Here is a 13,530-nt window from a genome sequence, read left to right as displayed (position 1 = left end):
TGGCTATATATAGCCAAACCTGGCAACACTGGATCAGATCGACGAATCGACGCGCATCAGTATAGTGCCTAGAATATACTGGCTAGTGTGCCGTCCGCGGCTTCCCGGGTGGCACCAGATGCAATGAATGCCGGCGGCTGCCGCTAGGGGCGCTGCAGTGCGGGTGGGTGCCGTGGCACCATCCGGTCTTCGTAGCCCACCGTGTTTCCACAGCATTGGCAAGCGAGTTGCTGCGCTTTTTGTTTTTATTAAGCCGTAGCAGCAGCACAGTTCAAATGTGGGCAGCTGATTTATAAATCAGGGTTTGTTTCGATTACAACAGGCTTCTCTAGCGCTTGTCGCTTGCGTGAAAAGCGTGTGCTATCTCAGCTAGGCTTCGAGCGGGGAGCCTGATGTGTTTCTATGCTGGCGAAGAGAAAACGTAATTTTTAAGGCAAATGCCTTAGATCTCCATGTTCCAAGGTCGTGTTGCGAGGTACAGAACATATCACACGATCCAAGGAAGGCCAGAAACGAACCAAAGCATGTCCAGCCGTGTATAAGGGATGCTAAATGATTAGCAAATTTAATTATTGATTATAGTGATTGGATTAAGGGGGATTAGGTTGAATTAGGGGGGATCACGGTTTATTAAGGAGCATTAGGGTGGATGACGGAGGATTAGGGTGGATTAAGGTGAATTACAGTAAGCTTTACAAGGCGTTCACCTTCGCGTCGAGATCTCTTAGGCGATAGCTAAGGATGCCTGTTTTTTATTCTAGCCATGATAGCAGCGTAATTTTTTAAAGGTAAGTGTTAGGTTACTTTTTTATTCTAATAAAATAAAATAACGGGGGGGGGGGGGGGCTGAGGTTATATTACTGTTCTATTAACGTTATATTAATGCATAACCATTCAAGACCACTGTACCCGATCATTTTTCGAAATGACTCGAATTTCGCTGTTCTTTCTTTTTCTTTTTATTTGCTGTTGTTTCTGCCTGTTTCTTATTGTTGTCCTGATAGGTTTGAATGTTTTTGATTGTTTGTAAACAATGTATCCATCCCCTGGCTCATAATGCCCATTCGTTCCCGAGGGTATATGATAATAAGTAAGTTGATTAGCCTGTAAAATGGACTGCTGGTGTTCCGTGCACTATATAATTTTTTTAAAGCTGGTAAGCACGTGCAGTTTTCTATCTATGTCTGATGTATTTGAACAAAAATAGGAAACAGAGCTTTTATTTAAGCGTAACAAAGATTTTATTCAAGTGGAACAGTCAAACGGAGGCACAATACTGCACTAGATGAGATAAAGCACACATACATGAAGATATATCTAGTTGCAGTGACGCAGTTTAAGGAGCTTCTGCCGTTTTCTTTGCGCTTCCCTCTCTTTGTTGATGCTTTTTGCGAAAAAACGAAACCTCAAAAGAACATAGAACTTTACAACTGCGGTCAAAGTTGCTTTTTCGTGCTCTGGGCACCCTAGTTGTGGAAAGGCCAGTGTCTGCAACTGACTTGAAAAATCAGCTAGACTCGCTGCATGCAGCTTGTTTTTACTAAAGAACGCAGTAAATGCATCTTCCATGGCCTTCAGAGCTGTTGACAAGGTCTGACTAGGATATACAAGGCCTCCATTGTCAAAATGGGTTGTGAAATATGAAGCAGCGTCGGCACTAGCTTCTGCTTTACTCACGCAAAGGCAGCCTGCACACTGGGGACAAGAATTTTTGGCAATGATTTTTCGTGCAACATAACCTGCAGTATAGTATATCAAAGCGCCATTGCTCCTTTTTTCTGTGTAAGCTTCGTGTTCACCAATGGACGCAAGAGATTGAATGACATCCTCAGCTTCATTGATACTTCCGCGGTCAAGAAGGCCGTCTATCCTGTCCAGTAGGCTCCTGCCTGTTGTTGCACACAACTCATTTGGATTCAGCAGTGCTCTGACCACGTCTGGTGGGCAGTTTCCTCCTCTGGGTGGTTTGGCTAGATTATAAAATGCCAATAAGTTGACAGTCACGAGAAACTGCGAAACTGTTGGATGGTCGTTGCACCCTGATGATTGTCTAATTATTCCAAAAAGGTTTTCTAGCTTATCTTGGCTTAAGCGGGACGTTAAAAGATATTTGAAGCCCACGGTAGATGACAGGTAGGACAACAGATTAAGGATACTTGTGATGGTAACCCTTAGTCCAGAAGCTGTGCTTTCTGTAAGAAAACCACCACCAGCCGGTTTTGCATGCTGCTCCCACTCTCGCAAATATTCAAGAAACCCTTTCAAGAAGCGCATGTTTGGACTTCCAGGCTTGAGCGCCTTTCCGCTTGTCCGTGATGTCATGACACGAATCAGGCGATTCATTTCTTTCACAAAATCTACAGTCGGCTGCACAGTCCCATACGAAGACTCAATGCGCTCCCTGTACACAAATAGCCCTTTGATGACCTGATCGCTGAAGAGCTGAAACGCGATGTCCACCTTCATTTTTTCGAAACAGTTCGGCTTAATGTGTGCATTTGTAATGCTCGGCATCACTTTCAGTGTAACACTTTCCCGATCTGCTTCGAAAGCTGCTTGAACAATACCATTGTGGACATGTCCAGTTGGTGTCAGGTACCCTTTTGCAACAAATCCATTTCTCACGTTCTTCATTAAGTGTGGAAAATCGGACACAAAGAACAGCTGCCTCTCCGGATCGACTGGGTGCTTGGTGCAGCTCCGAACGTGGCTTGCAGAACCTTGTAAAAAATAAATAAAGAAAACATGTCAAGGAGAAGCAGTTATTACCTAATTTCAAAAAAAATTAATTGTGTGGTTTTACATGCCAAAACCACAATAAGACTTTAAGGCACACCGTGGTGGGTGACTGGACTATGGATTAATTTTCACCACCTGGGGTGCTTTAACGTCCACCAAAATGCGCGGTAGATGGGCGTTTTTGCATTTCACCCCAGTCGAAATGCGGCCGCTGTAGCAATGATTTGATCCCGCACCCTCGGGCTTTGCAGCGCGCTCTACAACAAAGCCACTGCTCCACCACGGTTGGCGATTAATTCATCACAAGTTAAAAAATCGTAGAGCGTGTGCTGCAGTACTAACACAACGTTGCAAGAACAACTTAGCATATTGCACTCAAATAAGATATCTCACCGTGTATTCCAAACAGCCGCCACATGCTCCTATTCCAGCTGGCGCCGTCGCATGTTATGCAGTCCACAAAGAGACCAGCCTTTTCCGCAAGGATGGCTGTTTCCACAATGATTTTCGCCAGTGTCGCGGATTTCACATTGCCCTTGGAGGCAAAAACGCCAAGAATTTGTGTCCAGCTTCCTGCATAAAGGTATAAGTATTTTCTGAGAGCATACGCCTTACATATTATACGGTTGCGAAGCAAAAAAGAAAAAGAAATCAGCTAACCAGTAAATGGCTGAAACAGCACTACCGTGCCATGGTCTGCCAGCACATTCTTCTGGTCAGCAGGTGTATGATCCCCGAGGTCGACAAAGCCTTCAATGTGGCCTTAATTGTAAAAAAAGAAGCACAGGAGGAACATCCAGTTTTACTTTGACATCTCAAGAAAGGTTGGAACATATCACTTGTTAGTAAAACAATGTAAACATGCCAGTTTCACATGAAAGGCGAGGAATTTATAGCGATGGCAAAGCATTAACCTACACGAAGTATTAAGGTTCGTAGTTTTATCAGTCGTATAGGTTACAGTAAAGATTCGCTAATTCAATTTACAAGTACGGTGTCGCGTGCGCACCGGTACTTCTTGACGGGCAGCACTCGATGAACAGGAACTCTGGTGGAGAGCACATGCAGCGGGGAGGAAATGCCTCTCGCTTCACCGCCGTTCCAGAATTTGATGTTCACGACCTCCAACTCAATTAAGGCGAACAGAGAGCGTTTATGTAGCCACAAACCATCTCGGCTCGCCCTGAGTAGGATATGCACCGGTCGCAAAGGTGCGGTGCGCGAACAGCCATGCGCAGTCACGGCCGGGCTAGAGGAGCCTGCTACCCCCTATAGCTCGCGCTTGAATGTCAGCTCCAACATAGAGCGCACGGGAAGACGGTGTGCATCAAACCATCATAATTTTTGGCGCACCGTTGCACGCACACCGTACGGCGCTCGGGGTGTGAATGGATCTTACCGCACTTTAACTTTACACAGAGCATTACGGCGGTGGCGAAAATTTACCTGGAGTACGTGTTCATATAATTAATATCGCAATAAAATTAAGCAACACATTGCAGAACACCTTAGGCATATGGGCGTTCGATCGTAATACATTTCGTTTGAGGAAAATCATAGCGGTTAGCAGAACACTCCATTTTCTTCATGTGCGCAGGAGTTTCGAAGAATATTCAATGAAGGTTTACTCACCTGCTGATTTCACATTTAGGTGCTCTGAAAGCTTGATCTCATCGATGACGAGACCACCGTGTCGACTGTAAACATCCATGGCCTTCGTCTTTTCAGTCAAGGCATTGAAAATATTGGCACTGAGGCCAAAGCCACCCTTGAAGCGTTGCAGATACCTTTGCAGGCAAGTTCTCCCAGGCAGTACCATAATGGTTTCTCTGCGGAGATGTTCGTACAACTTCGGGCTTCGCATCTTCATCATCATGCATTCTACGATCCACTCATCATTGTATCGCATGCCTTTATGTGACTTCCGTCTTGCAGCGAGGAAGCAGTTCTTGACAGCGAGTTGCTGTTTGTGAGGAAGAGATTTGATTTTATTTTCAAATGCCTCTTCGCTAACAGCCTCATTTTGCTCTTTCATGTGTGCCACCTGTTCTTCTGCAGTTGCGAGTCGTTTCTTGGTTCTCGACAAATTTCGAGAAATGTTCTTACAGTGTTTCTTTCCGCCATGCTTCCCTGCGCTTGCCTTTTCCCTTTTCTTTCTCCTGCAGGCTTGGTTTTGAGCTAGAACTCTTTGGTACTTGCAGAAAACGCAGGACTCCCCTCCAGACTTCGTAGATAACAAGCATTTTTCCGCAAAATACATGTCTCTGTAGGAAGTGTGCTTCTTTGAAGCAGGCTTTAGGCCGCATCCACCACAAAGAACTGTCAAGGAAACGTTCTTGATCAGGGATTCGGCCTCATCACGAGTTGTGAGGACTTGTTTTGATTTCTCTCTCCCTCTCAAGTATACCGTGGCTACTACTGACTGTCGCTCAGGCAAAGGCTTTTCGAACAATACCATTTTCTCAATGAAAAGGGTGGCGAAGTTATTTATTTCGGCTTCACAATAAGCGTAAGCTACTGATTCTGCTGGCAGAGATGGCACTTTCATCCACGCGACAGGAATAGAGAGGTCGCTGAACGGATGGCGACTTTCAGTAGTGTTTTGCAGGCGCTGAGCTCCATCATTTTGCGCGCTTGCTGCTTCAAAGCTACTGCGTGGGATGCACTCTTCAGGTACAGCAGCATTCTGGTGGACACCTTCGAGACTCTCTGTTTCCGCTCCCTCAATGGCTGAGCACAGCTCAGAGGCAGCTGACTCACCGCGCTTGCGCCGCTTTGATGGAAGCTTTAGATCTTGCTCGCACAGATTTCTTGTTTTTCTTTTTACTGGCACTTTAGGCACAAGGTGCTTAGGATACTCAGGAAATATCGTGGGTACGGCGTCGGGTTTCAGGCGCGGTTTATCGCGGGGAATCTCGTGGACGACGCCGTTCACGGTGACAGAGAACGCGCGCTCGATTAAACTGCTTTCGAAATGTTTTTCGCAAACCACAGCAGTTGGTGTTAGTCTTCTGTCTGTTCTCTTGATCATTCTTGCCCATTCTGCTAGCCGCTTCACATCAGATGGTGCAGTGAACAAGGATACACGCTCTGTGTTCGAGCGGTAACCGCTTTTACACAACGGCACAAAGCAGGTCCTCTCCTTGCACTGTCTCTTTAGCTTCGGCATCTTTTCACAGGCACACAAACACAGGCACACAAACACAGCAGCGACACACTCACTCTTTGATAACGCCAAGAACAAACACGCAGCACTGTAATAACACTGAGAACGCAGAACGCGAAACTGATGTGCGAAGCAGACGACACGCGCAGTCTGCACCCACCCGTATGGCAGCGACCTCTGCCGGCCACCGTGGGCATTCATTGCAGGCGGCGCCACGCTCCTCCATTGAAAAGAGCGGGTGGACGGCACACTAGCCAGTATATTCTAGGCACTATAGCATCAGGCTTGCATCGGCTTCGCAAGGCAGGCGACGCCAAAAAAAATTTTAGAGCTTGTTACACCAAAATAGAAAATTACAATTACTTATAAATGTATAAAAATAAAGTTTTTTAAAATTCAATTATAGTTGTTTGTAAGTTTAGTACTTTTTGATGTTAGATCATCATGACGCTCATTGCGCGCGCGAGGCAAACGAGCGGAGGGTAGTGTGTGTGTGTTTACCACGTGCGTGTGTTGTTTCGTCGAGTTCGTTTCGACGTCGTGTGTGACTGCCACGTCTCTCTGGGATGGCTTCAGTACCGTGTGCTACTTTTCACAAAAACATCGACGACATCAAACGCTGCAAAGGTAGGCCGCCGTCGGCGACGCTGATTGCATGAAATGGCTGACGCGTTTGTAATCGTCAGATGACCTGCGGACACCGGCGTCCTGCACGCAGAAAGGAACTGCGATTTGTTTCGTGGGTAGTCTGCGTAAGTTGTCCTTGTGCGTCTTCGGATGTTCATAGTCACGTTCGTGCGCGGAATCAATTCGCACAGTGTCATTTTTTTTTCTCACCTCTAACCAGAGACATAACCAAGATCGTCCAGTGAAGGCGCGAACGCTCGCAAGTTCTTGACAGCACACGTGTGATTGGAAACTATCAATTAAAAAATAATTAAGCGTTCTGCATGCATTCAGAAAGAACGTAGAAATTGCTTTATCACAGCTGTTGGCGGTCTCTCTAATGCGCTATAAGAGTTGCTTCTTTTGATTGTCGTGCTGCCTGTTTGTGCTTCAACGCCCCTTCCATCTGTTTCTTGTGGCGTATCCACTGTAAGCGCAGTTACAAACTATGCATCATTCGAAAATTAGGCCAACTACGTACGAAACCGTCACTTACAGCGCATACATAGACGAGGGACAAAAAAGGACGACGAAAACAAGCGCTTACTTCCAACTGATTTTTATTATGAGAAACATACATCTATATACTGGGACACCAAGACCAGAGCGCCCCCTACAACGCAACAACCCGACATGAGTATGCATTCAAAATTCATGACCTAAGAACAACGAGAGCTCATGTGCGACCTCAGAAAAACCAGTTCTTTGTCAGTTGATGCAATTGATGGCTTGCTAACTGAGTCACCATCGGCAATCGCTGCTGCTGATAAGAAGAGAGCAAATTGGGTGGGGGAACAAATGCGAGTTAATGGCATCTTAGTTGAAATCAAGAAAAAGAAATGGGCATGGGCAGGGCATGTAATGAGGAGGGAAGATAACCGATGGTCATTAGGGGTTACGGACTGGATTCCAAGGGACGGGAAGCGTAGCAGGGGGCGGCAGAAAGTTAGTTGGGCGGATGAGATTAAGAAGTTTGCAGGGACGACATGGCCACAATTAGCACATGACCGGGGTAGATGGAGAAGTATGGGAGAGGCCTTTGCCCTGTAGTGGGCGCAGCCAGGCTGATGGTGGTGATGGTGAACTTTATTAAGGCGAAAATCTTGGATGGCTCATGGCTAGAAAAACTGACCATCTAGCAATATAGCACCAAAAGTGGGAGTCGAACCCTTTATATTTGGTGTTAATTATGGCGAAGTGAACTAATGCACTTGAACCCACAACCTTTGCTGTTAATTAAGATAGAGTTAATTAAGACACCCGAACCCACATCCATTGGTTAAAGGGAAATCATCAAGATAATTAATTAATACACTTGAAACCACAATCTTGGGTGTACCTTAGGGCGCAGCTAATTAAGATATAGTTAATCAAGGCACTCAAATCCACCACTTCTGGTGTTAATTAATGCAGAGTGAATTAAGAGTCCATTAAGACACTCAACCCCACAATCATTGGTGTTAATGGAGGCAGAGTTAATTAAGATATATCTAATTAAGTGTTTAACCAATATCAATCAGTGTTAATTAGGTCGAAGTTAATTAAGGCAGAGTAAAATTGGTCAGGAAGAAACAGGTCAACTTAGAGGCAGTAAGGGTAAAACCAGACAAATTTAGGCTGGTACTTGCAAACAAATATGCAGCCTTAAACACAGATGATGATGATGACATAGAGGTAATGAATGCAACCGTAATGAGGCTGGCTTCAGAGGTAGCAATTGAAGTGGGAGGCAAGGCAACCAGTAGGCAAGCTCTGCCAAGTAACAAAGGACCTAATAAAAAAACGACAAAAAATGAAAGTGTCCAACTCAAGAGATAAAATAGAATTCGTGGAACTGTTAAAACTGATCAACAAGGCAAGAATAAGTGATATTTGAAATTATAATGTGGGAAAGACTAAAGAAGCTGTAAAAAATGGGCGCAGCCTGAAATCAGTGAGAAGAAAACTTGGCATAGGACAAACCAAGATGTGTGCACTGAAGGATAGTCAGGGTCATATCATCAGCAATCTTGCAATAAAAGCAGCGGAAGAATTCTATACTGACCTGTACAGTACCCGGAGGACTCGAGAGTGCTCGATTCGAAACAATAATGAACAGGATACAGAAACTCCTATAACTAAGATGAGGTCAGACGGGCCCTGCAAGACACAAAACGGGAAAAAGCGGCAGGAGAAGATGGAATAACAGTCAATTTAATCAAAGATGGCGTAGACATAATGCTAGAAAAACTGGCGGCTCTCTACACAAAGTGTCTATCGACTGCAAGGGTCCCAGAAAACTGCAAGAATGCAAACATTCTACTAATCCACAAAAAGGGAGACTGTAAAGAACTGAAATACGATAGGCGCATCAGCTTACTACCAGTATTATATAAGATATTTACCAAAATAATCCCCAATAGAATAAGGGCAACACTGGACTTTAGTCAACCAAGGGAACAGCCTGGCTTCAGGATTCGTTTTATCTGTGTTCATTAATCAAGGTATGACTGTATATGATATGATGAAGGCATAAACAGCTGACACTCTAGATGGATTCTCTACAATGGATAACATCCATATCATTAATCAGGTTATCGAGAAATCCGCAGAGTATAATAAGCCTCTTTATATGGCTTTCATAGATTACGAAAAAGCATTTTATTCAGTAGAGATACCAGCAATCACAGAGGCATTGCATAATCAAGGAGTTCAGATCGCTTACGTCAATACCCGAGAAAATATCTACAGAGATTCCACAGCTACCTTAATTCTACACAAGAAAAGCAGGAAGATACCTATAAAGAAAGGGGTCAGACAGGGAGACATAATCTCTCCAATGCTATTCACTGCGTGTTTGGAAGAGGTATTCAAGCTATTAAACTGGGAAGGCTTAGGAGTAAGGATCGACGGCGAATATCTCGGCAAACTTTTGGTTTGCCGATGACATTCTTCTATTCAGTCAGAGTCAGAGTGGGGTTGAAGATTAATATGCAGAAAACAAGATAATGATGAATAACCGGGCAAGGGAACAAGAGTTCAGGATCACAAGTCAGCCTGTAGAGTCTGTGAACGTGTACGTTTACCTAGGTCAACTAATCACAGAAAACCCGGACCATGACAGGGCAGTTGGCAGCAGTGCGCAGGCCGCGCGAGCATCTACTAAAGGTATTCTGCTTTTGCAGAGACAACGAAAGGATCCATATCTCGGGCTGCAGCTGATCCAGGGAACCAAGTGTATCTCGGACTGCAACTGTGCTGTCACGAAGCTAGCGCCGTAGATCGCCGCAAGGAGCACCCTCTGTTCAGCACGGGCCGACTGATCGGTGTGACAAGCATCGATCAACCAATCGGCGTGGGCCAGCTGTTGCCCTGGGTCTTTAAAAGCGGACGCACCCTCATCTGTCCTCTTAGTTGGCAGCAGTGCGCAGGCCGCGCGAGCATCTACTAAAGGTATTCTGCTTTTGCAGAGACAACGAAAGGATTCATATCTCGGGCTGCAGCTTATCCAGGGAACCAAGTGTATCTCGGACTGCAACTGTGCTGTCACGAAGCTAGCGCCGTAGATCGCCGCAAGGAGCACCCTCTGTTCAGCGCGTGCCGACTGATCGGTGTGACAAGCATCGATCAACCAATCGGCGTGGGCCAGCTGTTGCCCTGGGTCTTTAAAAGCGGACGCACCCTCATCTGTCCTCTTAGTTGGCAGCAGTGCGCAGGCCGCGCGAGCATCTACTAAAGGTATTCTGCTTTTGCAGAGACAACGAAAGGATTCATATCTCGGGCTGCAGCTTATCCAGGGAACCAAGTGTATCTCGGACTGCAACTGTGCTGTCACGAAGCTAGCGCCGTAGATCGCCGCAAGGAGCACCCTCTGTTCAGCGCGTGCCGACTGATCGGTGTGACAAGCATCGATCAACCAATCGGCGTGGGCCAGCTGTTGCCCTGGGTCTTTAAAAGCGGACGCACCCTCATCTGTCCTCTTAGTTGGCAGCAGTGCGCAGGCCGCGCGAGCATCTACTAAAGGTATTCTGCTTTTGCAGAGACAACGAAAGGATCCATATCTCGGGCTGCAGCTGATCCAGGGAACCAAGTGTATCTCGGACTGCAACTGTGCTGTCACGAAGCTAGCGCTGTAGATCGCCGCAAGGAGCACCCTCTGTTCAGCGCGTGCCGACTGATCGGTGTGACAAGCATCGATCAACCAATCGGCGTGGGCCAGCTGTTGCCCTGGGTCTTTAAAAGCGGACGCACCCTCATCTGTCCTCTTAGTTGGCAGCAGTGCGCAGGCCGCGCGAGCATCTACTAAAGGTATTCTGCTTTTGCAGAGACAACGAAAGGATCCATATTTTGGGCTGCAGCTGATCCAGGGAACCAAGTGTATCTCGGACTGCAACTGTGCTGTCACGAAGCTAGCGCCGTAGATCGCCGCAAGGAGCACCCTCTGTTCAGCGCGTGCCGACTGATCGGTGTGACAAGCATCGATCAACCAATCGGCGTGGGCCAGCTGTTGCCCTGGGTCTTTAAAAGCGGACGCACCCTCATCTGTCCTCTTAGTTGGCAGCAGTGCGCAGGCCGCGTGAGCATCTACTAAAAGTATTCTGCTTTTGCAGAGACAACGAAGGGATCCATATCTCGGGCTGCAGCTGATCCAGGGAACCAAGTGCATCTCGGACTGCAACTGTGCTGTCACGAAGCTAGCGCCGTAGATCGCCGCAAGGAGCACCCTCTGTTCAGCGCGTGCCGACTGATCGGTGTGACAAGCATCGATCAACCAATCGGCGTGGGCCAGCTGTTGCCCTGGGTCTTTAAAAGCGGACGCACCCTCATCTGTCCTCTTAGTTGGCAGCAGTGCGCAGGCCGTGCGAGCATCTACTAAAGGTATTCTGCTTTTGCAGAGACAACGAAAGGATCCATATTTTGGGCTGCAGCTGATCCAGGGAACCAAGTGTATCTCGGACTGCAACTGTGCTGTCACGAAGCTAGCGCCGTAGATCGCCGCAAGGAGCACCCTCTGTTCAGCGCGTGCCGACTGATCGGTGTGACAAGCATCGATCAACCAATCGGCGTGGGCCAGCTGTTGCCCTGGGTCTTTAAAAGCGGACGCACCCTCATCTGTCCTCTTAGTTGGCAGCAGTGCGCAGGCCGCGCGAGCATCTACTAAAGGTATTCTGCTTTTGCAGAGACAACGAAAGGATCCATATCTCGGGCTGCAGCTGATCCAGGGAACCAAGTGTATCTCGGACTGCAACTGTGCTGTCACGAAGCTAGCGCCGTAGATCGCCGCAAGGAGCACCCTCTGTTCAGCGCGTGCCGACTGATCGGTGTGACAAGCATCGATCAACCAATCGGCGTGGGCCAGCTGTTGCCCTGGGTCTTTAAAAGCGGACGCACCCTCATCTGTCCTCTTAGTTGGCAGCAGTGCGCAGGCCGCGCGAGCATCTACTAAAGGTATTCTGCTTTTGCAGAGACAACGAAAGGATCCATATTTTGGGCTGCAGCTGATCCAGGGAACCAAGTGCATCTCGGACTGCAACTGTGCTGTCACGAAGCTAGCGCCGTAGATCGCCGCAAGGAGCACCCTCTGTTCAGCGCGTGCCGACTGATCGGTGTGACAAGCATCGATCAACCAATCGGCGTGGGCCAGCTGTTGCCCTGGGTCTTTAAAAGCGGACGCACCCTCATCTGTCCTCTTAGTTGGCAGCAGTGCGCAGGCCGCGCGAGCATCTACTAAAGGTATTCTGCTTTTGCAGAGACAACGAAAGGATCCATATCTCGGGCTGCAGCTGATCCAGGGAACCAAGTGTATCTCGGACTGCAACTGTGCTGTCACGAAGCTAGCGCCGTAGATCGCCGCAAGGAGCACCCTCTGTTCAGCGCGTGCCGACTGATCGGTGTGACAAGCATCGATCAACCAATCGGCGTGGGCCAGCTGTTGCCCTGGGTCTTTAAAAGCGGACGCACCCTCATCTGTCCTCTTAGTTGGCAGCAGTGCGCAGGCCGCGCGAGCATCTACTAAAGGTATTCTGCTTTTGCAGAGACAACGAAAGGATCCATATTTTGGGCTGCAGCTGATCCAGGGAACCAAGTGTATCTCGGACTGCAACTGTGCTGTCACGAAGCTAGCGCCGTAGATCGCCGCAAGGAGCACCCTCTGTTCAGCGCGTGCCGACTGATCGGTGTGACAAGCATCGATCAACCAATCGGCGTGGGCCAGCTGTTGCCCTGGGTCTTTAAAAGCGGACGCACCCTCATCTGTCCTCTTAGTTGGCAGCAGTGCGCAGGCCGCGTGAGCATCTACTAAAAGTATTCTGCTTTTGCAGAGACAACGAAGGGATCCATATCTCGGGCTGCAGCTGATCCAGGGAACCAAGTGCATCTCGGACTGCAACTGTGCTGTCACGAAGCTAGCGCCGTAGATCGCCGCAAGGAGCACCCTCTGTTCAGCGCGTGCCGACTGATCGGTGTGACAAGCATCGATCAACCAATCGGCGTGGGCCAGCTGTTGCCCTGGGTCTTTAAAAGCGGATGCACCCTCATCTGTCCTCTTAGTTGGCAGCAGTGCGCAGGCCGCACGAGCATCTACTAAAAGTATTCTGCTTTTGCAGGTAAGCACCCACTAGTAGCAACTTCTTGTTCTTTTTACGCACTGCGCACTGCTGCCACACTACAGTTCCCACTTTTTTTGTTCAATTTGTCATTCTTCTTTTTCTAATATGTCTAAGGACTTAGCTAAAGCCTTCGACGATTTTAAGCGTGAAATGAGATTAGAACTTCATTCTGTGAAAGACAGCATGAAATTCTGCAGCGACACTTGCGATGAGACGAAGAAGATCACCTCTGAGGTTAAGGCACTGAGAAAAGAAGTCAGCGAACTTGTTAAGTGTAATGAAGGTTTGAGGAGCGAGAACAAGCGGTTGACACGACAAGTTGAAGAGCTACAAGAGTACACGAGGCTCAACAATTTGGAAGTAAAGGGTGTC

General features: G+C 47.6%; 2 protein-coding genes across 5 annotated transcripts in view; one reads left to right on the top strand and one right to left on the bottom strand.

Annotated features, from left to right (window-relative positions):
* Window positions 1-4,363: 4,363 nt before the first annotated feature.
* LOC140213696 (uncharacterized) lies at window positions 4,364-6,186 on the bottom strand. The gene has a single exon (XM_072284942.1). It carries the CDS (start codon window positions 6,104-6,106, stop codon window positions 4,364-4,366), a length of 1,743 nt encoding a protein of 580 aa, XP_072141043.1. The 5' UTR covers window positions 6,107-6,186.
* A 162-nt stretch (window positions 6,187-6,348) lies between these two features.
* Window positions 6,349-13,530, top strand: part of LOC126519689 (methylosome protein WDR77-like) — a 262,463-nt gene continuing 255,281 nt past the window's right edge. For 3 of the 4 annotated variants that reach the window (XM_055065356.2, XM_050169051.3, XM_055065355.2), the window contains exon 1: window positions 6,349-6,532. In XM_055065356.2, the coding sequence (XP_054921331.1) occupies window positions 6,472-6,532 (61 nt within the window). In that variant the 5' untranslated portion in view covers window positions 6,349-6,471. Of the gene's footprint in view, window positions 6,533-6,578; window positions 6,658-13,530 lie in introns of those variants that run through there. The other variant, XM_072284883.1, reaches the window with a different exon arrangement.

The sequence above is a fragment of the Dermacentor andersoni genome, chromosome 10 (genome assembly GCF_023375885.2).
Source record: "Dermacentor andersoni chromosome 10, qqDerAnde1_hic_scaffold, whole genome shotgun sequence".
Lineage (NCBI taxonomy): Eukaryota > Metazoa > Arthropoda > Arachnida > Ixodida > Ixodidae > Dermacentor > Dermacentor andersoni.
Note: the sequence above shows the minus strand (reverse complement) of the source record. Positions and strands in the feature narration are given on the sequence as shown.

Coding starts and splice junctions, on each gene's coding strand:
- LOC140213696 (XM_072284942.1), bottom strand. CDS start 6,106: ATGAATGCCCACGGTGGCCGGCAGAGGTCGCTGCCATACGGGTGGGTG.